Raw genomic sequence first — 11,373 nt, 5'->3', positions numbered from 1 at the left:
GCCTTTTGGTTCCCAGCAACCCTTCTCATTTCTGCATGACCTCCACTCTGAGTGCCTCCACCTGTCTGGGGACCAATTACAGATGGAGGAGACCTTAGATGCCATGTAGCAGAGCATCGCCTGCGCAGGTGAGAGGAACGAAGTCCATGGGGGGAAGTGACCAGATGTCAAGGCCACACAGACTTTGGGGCAGACTTGGAATAAGCTGCCAAATCACCCAGTCATTTCCCTGCTGAGGTTGCCTCCCTCCCTCTTGTGATTGTGCTTTCATTTGGATTGTGCAAATTTGCGGTCAAGTTCCTGCTTAGTCCCTGAAGTCTTTAAATTGGGCTTTGGGGAGTTGTGGGGACCGTATTGCCTGGTCTCTCAGCAGCAGCACAGGCAGCAGAATCCTGCAACACGGAATAAATTTGTTCCTCCAGCAACTGCCTCAGTGTGGCCTGGGACCAGACACCAAATATGAGTTTTAACAATTCTATGACTCTATGAATCTAAAATGTTATTACTGTGCTTTTCACAGCAGGTTAAATTTCATTCTGTCTCTCTCACTGGTCTCATATCTCCCCGAGCAAAAGCACCATGTCACTTCTTTCTCGGTCCCTATGCATTAGGAGCTCAGCAGTACTGCAATAAATGAACAAATGCAATTCATTTCAAAAGGCCTGGCTCTGAGTCTTGGATGAGCTACATAGAGCTGTGTAAACCTCAGTTTCCTGATCGGGAGAAAAGGGGAGCTAATCCCCACCTTGGATGACACACGGGTCAAGCAGTTAGTGTCTGGCATGTGGTAAATGATGGTCCCAGCACATCTGGGGCATGGAAGCTGCATGGTCTGCATCGCTCCATCCCTGCTCTTCCTTGGCTCCCTAGGGTGGCCTAGTTGCCATGGCACATGATGTGGAGAATGCCTGGAAGAACAGTAGGGTGAAGCAGGGCCACTGAATTATCCTTGCCTTCTGGAGGCCCCTGGAAGCCAGGATGAGTTTGGTTTGGGCTGAGCCTCCCACCCTGCTTGCTTTATTTAGTTGGTGTTAACATCCAGCCCTGCCTCCCAAGCTCAGCTCAGGGCCCTGGAAGTCTCCCTGGAGACCTCTCTCCTCCCCAGCCCTGGCTTTTGGCTCCCTGCGCAGCTGACATGGTAACAGGCTCCAGGGTGACAGAGGAGGTTGCTGGGTTTTGTTTCCTCCTGGTCCCAATGATGAGTATTTTCAGACCACAGAGACTGAACCGCTCTGCACCTACCGGGGCTTCTTCTCTTTTCTCACTCAGGTGGAGCTCAAACTTCCACTCCTGCCAGCACGGCCATGTCTACCAGTCTGACCACTTGCGAGTGGAAGAAAGTCTTCTATGAGAAGATGGAGGTGGCAAAGCCAGCTGACAGCTGGGAACTTATCATAGACCCCGACCTCAAGCCCACTGAGCTGGCCCCTGGCTGGAAGCAGTACCTGGAGCAGCATGCCTCAGGCAGGTGAGAGGCCCAGAAAGCAGGGCCCTGCAGACAGCACCTGGAACACAGCCTTGGGTGCCTTCCACGCAGAGGCAGAGAGATGTGTAGAGCCTCGTCCTGCTGTCAGGTCAGGGTAGGGGGAGAGAAGAAACTGTGAGGTAGGTCAAAGAGGCCTTGGTTCTAATCCCAGCCATACCATGGACTCCTGGGGTGACCCTGGCAAGTAGTGTTTCTCTCTCTGGGGCTCGATTTTCCACAGTAATTGAAGAGCAGTAATGTCTTCAATACCCCTACAATCTCTGACATTTTAAGTGTTTTCTTATTTTCATAATCTCTTAAAGAGTGATGGGAACTAAGGAGATAAGGCTATGAGGTCTACACGGGAAAACTTTAGCTTAGGGATGGGAACCTGTGCTCTGGTCCAAGGCCTGTTCAGTCAGCTCAATCCAGTTTGATTTGGACACAAAACCATGTATTGTCCCGCTGGCTCGACAACTCTGCGCACTTGGGCAAGTCACTTTCCCTGTCTGGGTCTCAGTTTTCATATTCGCACAGTCAGGAGGTTGGCCTTAGATGATCAATCAAGTCTCTTCCAGCTCTATTATGTAGGGGTCTGTGACAAAAAGACTTAGCTTTAAGTAGGACTTCCCTTAGCTCTATGAGATCCAGCATCGCCTACTTTATAGGAGCAGTGTGTCTGCCATAATGCAAGGAGTCCTAAGGCCAAAGAGACTTGTCCACCTGAAGCCCACAAGCCTTTCCCTCTTCTACACCGTGATGTGAGATTGGGACCACAGAATTCCCTGCCCAAGATGACTCATACTCATCACAGGTCTGTGCAGGCCTGTTCCCTGGGTCCATTGATTCAAAGACAGACAGTACCTTTAGGGCCCTGGGAGGCCAGCAGGTGGCTGTGTTCCAGGGGTGTGGACACACAGGCTGGGTGTTCAGATATGTTTTATATGTGAACTCCCTCAGGTGCACCATGATGCAGAGAGTAAGAACAGGAGGCAGACTGTGGGTGGGGAGTTTACATTTGTATTCTTGTTCCAAGACCTGTAAATAACAGAGTTAACCTGTCTGTGGGACAAAAGACAGAGAGGCGGAGGTTGGTTGGTTCAATTCAATTGAAATTGATTCAGGAGACATGTATGGGACACCTATTGTGTGCTGGGTCCTGGCTGTGTTGAGTAGCTGTGTGCACAGAGAGCTCTTGTTCTCTCAGTGCTTCTATTTCATCTCAGTACAATGAAAGGCTGATGATCCTTAAGGTCCCCTACTGCTTGGTCTGATATTTTGGGATTTAAGATCTGAGGTTTAGCTCGAGGGATAGGAAACCACTTTGAATTGGCTTGATGTAAGAAGGTATGAAAGCAGGAGGCTGAAAACATGAAGCCTCTGAACAGGCTGGTAGAGGGAGTGCAAAAGGCCAGAAACTTGGGCACAATGGCCCAGGAGTTTAGAGGCTCAGTTCCCTTGCCTCAGGGATCAGCCGGTCCTATTTCTGGCTGGGGACCTGTGTCTCCCACATGGCCTCAGGCAGGGCTGGAGAACTGCTGCTCTGTCCTCATTCTGTGCATAGGCTCACTTTCTCTCTAAGCCTTGAGACACGAGCCTCGGTTGCCCCCAGCTCTGGCCAGCATGGGGGAAAGGGCCCTCCTTGCTCAGTCAGGCTGCTCTCCCTGTCTGGGCTGTGCTAGGTACTGTTCTGTACTTATGAGGCCTGTGGGCTGCGGGGTTCAGGGGCAGGCTTGGCCTCATCTCCACTCCACAGCCTGGACAGTGTGGGGCTTGGTGGTATCTGTTGGTCCTTCAGGGCCATCGTACAGGAGCCCAGAGTAGGTAAGCAGCAAGGGCAGACTCAGCCCAATAGACCCTTGACTGCCTGTGAAGCTTTGGTAACAGGGACCTGCGAGAGGTTCATCTCAGGGATCGAACGAACTTTCCTGGAGATATCGAGTGCCCCATGACGGAAGGTGTGAAAGCGTTGCGTGGGGGCTGGTGGAGTGGAGCCTGGCTAGATGAACCCCAGGCCACTTCCCTCCATGTTTCCTGAGGCTGGGACTCTAGAGAGCCCAGGTTAGAAAACATGGTAAGTGTTCATGAATGTGGAGCGGAATGCAGAGCAGGATCCACTTTTCCAGTTTCTACTGCAGGGTGCAGTGCGGTATAAGGATAACTGTTCTTTGTAAGAGTGCAGGGACCGAAGAGAGTGCTCTTTGTGAAGGAGCAGGGACCAAATCCTATAATTCTCTTCCTGCTTGCCTCTCATCCATCCACCCGTCTGTCTCTTGGATTCTTGGTGGTCTGTGCTTGGCACTGTTAGAGGAATCTCCTCTTTTCCCTAGAACAGGCATATGCTGGAGTGAGAGGTGCTGGTTATCCCCCTTATGAGAGTCACGGGAAGTCTGACCATCACCTTGCATTTTACAGATGAGAAATAAGGCCCAAATTAGGGGAGTAACTATTGTGCAACATCCTGTGCATGTCCTGAGCGTATTAGGATCGGGGAGAGCTGGGGCCACCAGAGGGGACGCAGGAGGCAGGCTGGAGAGCTGGGAGCCAGATGGCTCCTTTGCCAGGCACCTGAGGGCGCTGCGCTGCTCGCGGCCCTTGGGAGTCAACCAGGAGGATGTGGGGCTTGCAATCTCCAGCGCTAAGGACACCAAGGGGCAGTAAACACTCTGCTTCTACCTATAGGCCCAAGCACACAGGGCCCTTTCTTTTCGGACTCCTCCAGGGCAAGCTGGTGCTAGGAGGGAGGCCCATCTTCCTCATGCCTCTCCCCCATCCCCGCAGGTTTCACTGTTCTTGGTGCTGGCACACCTGGCGGTCGTCCCACGTGGTCATCCTCTTCCACATGCACCTGGACCGCGCACAACGAATGGGTTCAGTGCGCATGCGTGTCTTCAAGCAGCTGTGTTACCAATGTGGAACCGCACGGCTGGACGAGTCCAGCATGCTGGAGGAGAACATCGAGGCTCTGGTGGACAACCTCATCACCAGCCTGCGCGGGCAGTGCTATGACGAGGACGCTGGCCAGTATCGCATCCACGTGGCCAGCCGCCCGGACAGCGGGCCGCACCGCAGCGAGTTCTGCGAGGCCTGCCAGGAGGGCATCGTGCACTGGAAGCCTAGCCAGAAGCTGCTCGAAGAAGAGGCGACCTATACCTTCTCTGATGCCTCTAAGCCAAGGGCCCAGGAGGGCTCGGGCTACAACTTCTTCTCTCTCCGCTGGTGCCTCTTCGGGGCCTCTCTCTGTCTGCTCATTGTCTACCTGCAGTTCTCCTTCCGTGGCTCTCCCTTCCTTTAGTGGAGTTGGTTGCAGGTGGGAAGACGGCACTTGCGGGTGAGAGTGGGGAAGACATGGCTCTGGTCCTGATTCTGCTCCAGGTTCAATATATAACGCGGGACAACTCAGTTACCTCTCTGGACCTCAGTTACTACTCTGCAGAGGGAGAGTTTTGCTCTCATCTAGGAGGTGCTGAATGGTCTTTTCATTAAAATTTACAGTGATGAGCCCTGACTGGGGTGGCTCAGTGGGCTAGGGGGCTTCTGGCAAAGCGAAAGGTCGCTGTTGGATCCCCATCAGGGCACAGGCTTGGGGTGCCGCTCCATTCCCAATCTAGGTGCATGCAGAGGCAACCCCTCGATGTTTCTCACTCACATCGGTGTTTCTCCCCTTTTCTCCCTCCCTTCCTCTCTCTCTAAAATCAAATAAATAAAATCTTTTAAAAGAAATAAATAAAATGTACAGTGATGGGGGTAGGAGAGAAAGGTTTTAAACCCACAGGGAGGGAACTTCTCTCTCCCCCTCTATCTCTACCCCACCTCTTGCTTCATTTCCATGTCCCATAAGCTAGTAGGACCCCATTAGGCCCGGCCTTGCCCTCGCCCATTCTCAAGCTCATCTTCAGGTGCTTCTGACCATCCTGCTATGGTTCTCCTTGGAAAAGTCCGTGGCCCCACCCAATGCATCTTCAGTCAATATTCAATGTGTCTTCACCCAACCTGGGGATCTTCCAGGTGACAGTGTGGCTGTGTGTCTTGTTAAAAAACAAAACAAAACAAAACAAAAACAACAACTTTATTTTTATTGTTTACACTATTACGAATGCCTCCATTCTTCCCCTTTCAGCCTCCTCCACCCAGCCCTGCGCCGCCCCCTTTCCTCTGGCCATCACCACACTGTTGTCTGTGTCTATGGGTCATGCATATATGTTCTTTGGCTAATCCCTTCACCTTCTTTCATCTGGGGAGGAAATGGTCAAAGGGAAGCCTGAGTAATGAAGACAGCACCTTCCCCTTTGCCCCTGGGGAGTCTGAGAAGGCTCGATTTTGTACTCTGGTGCTAGGGTCCGCTTGGTTGGAATTATTTAGAACTGCACCATCCCATATGTTAGCCACTAGCCATATATGACTATTTAAATTAATTAAAATGAAATAAAATTTTAAATTTATTTCCTCAGTTGCATCAGCCACACATATCAAGCACTTAGTAGCCATGTGTTGGTACCATATGGCCAGTGGTTACCATGTTGTGCTGTGCAGGTACAGAACATATTCACATAAATTTCTATTGGACAGCACTGGTTCAGAAGTTGAAATTCCCACTTAAATGTATGTGGACTCACAAGAGGTAGGTACAGGTTTAAAGGTGCACATGAAGGCTTCTGGGGAAATGGGCAGTCACAGTGGGGTGCAGTAGGTAAACAAGTGAGTATGTAATGTCTGTGCTTCTGGCTGTCAGTTGATTAGGATCTGTGGGTCTCAGTGTTCCCTAAATTTATTTCCTGGGAAGAAACCCCTGTTGAGATTCACTACAAAATGATGGCTCTGTGTGTGCATGTGTGTGTCTTGGTTTGGGGCTTGGAGAATATAGGCCTGTTTTCTGCAGAAATTATGAACTGTGGCACTGCTACTTACATACGGGATATAGTATCATGTGTGATACTGCCATCCTTATGAAAATACCTTGGAGCAGATTCTATAGCTGTCCGAGATCCTGGGGGTGCTGAGGGAAGAGACAGATGGGACAGATCTGTGAATGTGGAACTCCCGAGGACAGTGGGGCTTTGTGTCTCCATTCAGGGAAGGTGATGATGAGGGGAAGCGTGAGCAGTGAAGACAGCACCTTCCAACCCCTTTTCCTTTGCCCAGTTCATGACACCGCCTGCATTAGGGGGGAATGTACTTACTGTGCCCATTCCCTCAAGCACAGCTGTGTCTTGGGCAATTTGACTCATGGCCTGGCATCAGATGACCTTGTGTTTATCATTGTCTGGAATAGAAGACAGAAACTCTCTTATTCATACCCCAAATTGTTCTCTGACATTCACACCTTTCTATACCCCACTTTTAAAGCCTCAGGCCTAAGTGGGGTCTGAGAACTGAAAATGAGCTTCAAGTCTGGTGTGTCCGGCTAGATGTGTTCAGAAAGATGGAATTCTTTTGGCCTTGTCATAGCTGACCACTGGATGTGCAGTCTGGCTTTATTTTTCTCCAGCTGTGGCAGGGGGTTTCTGGGGGCTTGTCCAGATTCTTCTATGGGCCTGCAGAGAGCTAGGCAATCAGGAAGAACCTACCTTTATAGCATCAAGCTGGAGCACTTGTGAATGAGCAGGCATGCGAGGTGCGCTCACCTCTGTCAGCTACAGGGGATGCGCAGCTGGTCCCGTACAGTGTATGGGCCCTGTGGGGTGTTGTTCAACTGCAGACACATAATAGTTTCTTGAAAGGTAAATGTCAAGAACCCTGGAATCAAGTGGTGTTCAGAGGACTGCCTGACCCCGTCTTTCGTCCACCCTGGGAGTCTCAAAGGGACAGGATTGGGATGAAGTGACATTAGGAACATCTCATACTGAAACTGTGGTGTGTAGGGCTAGGGTTAGACTGTCAAGATTGTGTTAAGGAGGGGGCAGCCCTCAAAGGACAGAAAAGCTGAGGCCTCTGAGAGGGGGCCTAGTAGGCGAGGGACAAAGAGCCGCTGAAAATGGAAGTCATGGTGAGTAGATGAAATGAGATGGGGTCCAAGGAAAGTTCCAGAAAAATAAACTTTTTTTTTTAAATCAGCTCATTCTTTTAATTCCTATATATTTCATATTTAACCAAAATGATCTTCTTCTGACTCCACATCCCCTCTATCACCATGTATTTTATTTTATCCTTCAAAGCCAGGTTTCTTAAAAGAATAGATAATATTTATCTCTACCTCTTATTTTCTCCTTAATTCACGTAAGTCTCACTTCCAAGTTCCTGAAACTCTCTCCATACTTCATTGCCCAACTGTCGGTCACTTTTCTGCCTGTATCTCACTTGGTCTTGTTGTTGCATTTTGCAGCCTCTCCTGGAAGTTTCCATGACAGCCCCTACTCCTCATTCCCCCACATCTGTTTTCTCTCCACTGTGATATTCTTTCTCTTGCCCATCCTTTGTACACTGGTGTTTCCAGGAAGTCTCTTACTCTGCTGGTTTTCCCTCAGTTACGTGTATCCATTCATGACTTACGTCTTCACTGCATATGAATTCCTGGTCATGATATCTCCTCTAAACATCTCTGCTGAGCTTCAGCCCCCAGACCAATTGATCTGTCCCCTAGGAGCACCCTCAACATGACCAGAGCTGATCTCATCATTTTCCATCCAGACTTGCTCCTTCTACTTCTCAGAAATCTGGGAATTATTTTCTGACCTCTCACTACTCGGTCCTGCCTAGCATGAATCAGTCACCATGCCCTCTTTTTTGTTCTTCCCAAGTACCGCTGGGGTGAGTCTCCTTTCTTTCCTTGCTGCTTATTGCTGCCCAAAAACATCATCAGTGTCCCTTGCCTCTGTAGCCTTCTTGGTAATCATCATGTCTGTAGGATCCTCCCTTAGAGCCCACCTTCTGCTCTACCACTATCCAGAGGTGTTTTTCTAATAATCAGATATGATCAGCTCACTCCCCTCCTTAAACTCTCCCAGAGCTCTTTCCTGCTAATGGTAAAACTTAGTCTCATTAGGCAGGCACATCTCATTTCCTAGATAATACTAATAACACAGAAGATTTATTGAGAAGGCGCTCAGTAAACATTTGCTATTACAATAATTTCCTGTGTGGGAAGTGCTGTGCTAAGCACTTTGTATGCATTGTCTCATTTAATTCTGAAAACCACCCTTTGAGGCAGGTACTATTATCTCCATTTTATGGCTGAGGCTTAGAGAGGTTTAGAAACTGGCCCATGGTGACCCAGTTATTACGGCACAATGCTGAGGTAGACATTCAGGGCCCCTCTGATTCCAGAACTTAAGTTCTCAATCACTTTGTGATCCTGACATTTGGGTTAAGCCAGTGCTCGTCTAAGCCTAATGTCGACTCGCCTGGAGCCCATTTCCTCTCTGGCTTTCAAGAGCTTTTCCTGCAGTGTCAGCTTGAGCATTAGCTCGCACATGAAGTCTGCTTTCACAGCCCCAGTGGCATTAGGGTGTCACCGCCTGGAGGTTACCTGTGCTATTGCACTTATCGTATTGTACTGTCACGCTTGTTGGCATGTGTGCCTGCCTACCACTGTCAGTCGTTTTTTCATTGTCTGTCCCCAGGACCTGGTACAAAGTAACTGCTTAATCAGAGTGGTTGGCTAACTAAATTCTTTTCTTTGATGCAATATTCTCTACCACAACTTTTCCCCAGCAAGAATCATCCTATGTATATGTACTGTGGTACTCCCAAGTTGGAAGTGAAGAAAATGCTGACTTTGTGCCAGCTAATAGGTATAATCTCCCCTTAATTGCAACCCATGAAATAGGCACTGCTTCACACTTACACCCGGGAAACTGAGCTATAGTGGTGTGTCCAGTTTTGTAAGGTTTGTGAGCTCATTGGTTTTAATCTGGTATGGAAGCCCAGTGTGCCAAGAAATAAATAATTAAATAAGCCTGTTTGGCAAAAACAAACCAGAAAACCTCATAGACACAGGCAACAGAATGGTGCTTACCGGTGGGGGTAGGGGGGCGGCGTTGAATTGGGTGAAGGAGGTCTAACATGTGACGAAAGGACGCTTGACTTTGGGTGGTGAGTGTACAGTGCAATACACAGATGCTGTATTACAGAGCTATACACTTGACACTTACATAATCTTATTAACCAGTGTTACTCTAATAAATTTAAAAAATAAAACTAAAAAATGAAGCCTGTCTGGGCTCAATACATTATGTATATTGAGTCTCAGGTCAGATCTTGGACAAGGACCACAGTACTTTGCCCAGAGAGCAGAGTCACCCACTAACATCCAGGTGACAGCTAGACTTCACGCCAGTACCTGAAGACAGAGAAGGAAGCTGGGCTTTTAGTGATCTGGAAACAGATGCCTGAAAAAAATGTGCAAAAGTTTCTGCCTACACCGCTTACAGAGGTTCAGGAGAGAACTCCTGTAGGTACGTGGGTAGAAATGAACCATGTGCTCACCAGCCTTTGTGGCTGTCATATGGAATGAGTATTTGTTCCTCACCCCTCATGAGGCCTGTATGACCTGTCAAGAGAGGATTGTTACTATTATTTTTTTGTTTCTGCATATATCCTGTAACCACACATGTGTTGTAGGTACTACAAGAAGGCAGTGCTCCATAACCCCTGTGTGCACCTTTGGGCTGATTTTACCCTGTGGAAAAAGCAGGCATGGTTGCACTGATTGTCAGTCAGCAGTTGTTTGCAGAGTGCCTGAGGAGGAGGACAGTAAGGCATGCCAAGGGATGCTGTCCTGAGCCTCCTGAAATCTTCGTACCAGTTCGAGGATACAGTGGAATGAGTCAGTATAAACCCATTACCATGCCTAAAAACTGGCATGGAGTATATTCTATGATTATACAGCTATATTCCTTCAATTTTCATTCATAAATCAACATATATCTACTCTGGTCTATTTTATTCTTGGCCTGCACTGAATCCTAGTATTATAGAGATAACCAGATTTGGAGGGTTCACAATGTGTCCTCAACATTCCCCAGGGCTGAAGGGTTAGGAATGGCCTCTTAGGAGCAAAGTCATGCAGGGTTATGTTTTGTAGAAGTGGCCAGAAGGTCGAGACTGGGGGTGGCAAGGAGCAGAGTACATCCCTGGCTGAGTGAGGAAAAAGGAAGATGCTTCATGTTGAGGAAATGTAAGCAAGTAAGTACCAGAGTGGGCAGGGGAATAGAATAAGAAGGACCAGAGGAACTTGGGAGCACTGGCTAGAAATAGGGCAGGAAACCAGGTAGGCTGGAGGTAGGGGAAGACAGCTGTTCCTGGCTCAAGTAACACGTGAGAAGGGAGCATAATACATATTTTATTGTCATTTTTAGAACTTGCCTTTAAAAGAAAAAAAAAAAACAGTAGTTCCTAACAGAAATCCTACCCTTGTGCCATCTAAGAACCTTGGGATGACTGAATGTGCTGTACAAGGCACTATGCATATGCTAAGAGAAGCATGCAGTTTTCTCCTCCTCATTCTGATCTTTCTCCATCCATCTTTCTCTCTCATTCAAGTGGCTAAGAATAGTCTTAGTGCTCCCTTTAGATATAGAAATGAATGATCTCTTCAAGTGGTCTGTGAACAATGAGAGTTTGAGCTGCAAGTCAAAAAACTAATGACTTGAGTCAAGCAACATAAAAAACTTTGTTTATTCAATGCTGGAAATAGGTCAATTAGCTAATTTATTAACGAGTGAAAATAGGCAATTTGTTTCTGGTTCCAATTGTTCACACACATTAAATCTAATTGAAAACAGTTACAGTATAGAGGATTTTCATTTTTGCTATTTGTTCCTTGTTATTTGTTTTTACAGTAAGAATGAGTTACTTTCTTAAATATTCACATATATATATACATCGTCTGTTATATATAGCAAATTCATCAAACAAGAATAAATGTTCCCAGTATGGTAAAATAATACAGCTTTTTATTATGTATGTAC

At 47.9% G+C, this 11,373-nt stretch overlaps 1 protein-coding gene across 1 annotated transcript; it reads left to right on the top strand.

The window, feature by feature from the left end:
• The first annotated feature begins 1,289 nt into the window (after positions 1-1,289).
• On the top strand, positions 1,290-4,793 carry RTP2 (receptor transporter protein 2). Its single transcript, XM_054585264.1, has 2 exons — positions 1,290-1,468; positions 4,247-4,793. Exons 1-2 carry the CDS (start codon positions 1,305-1,307, stop codon positions 4,758-4,760), a joined length of 678 nt encoding a protein of 225 aa, XP_054441239.1. The 5' UTR covers positions 1,290-1,304; the 3' UTR covers positions 4,761-4,793.
• Positions 4,794-11,373: the final 6,580 nt, after the last annotated feature.

This window comes from Pteronotus mesoamericanus, unplaced genomic scaffold (assembly GCF_021234165.1).
Source record: "Pteronotus mesoamericanus isolate MK-2021 breed Mesoamerican mustached bat unplaced genomic scaffold, CSHL_Meso_final contig_82, whole genome shotgun sequence".
Classification (NCBI taxonomy): Eukaryota; Metazoa; Chordata; class Mammalia; order Chiroptera; family Mormoopidae; genus Pteronotus; species Pteronotus mesoamericanus.
Note: the sequence above shows the minus strand (reverse complement) of the source record. Positions and strands in the feature narration are given on the sequence as shown.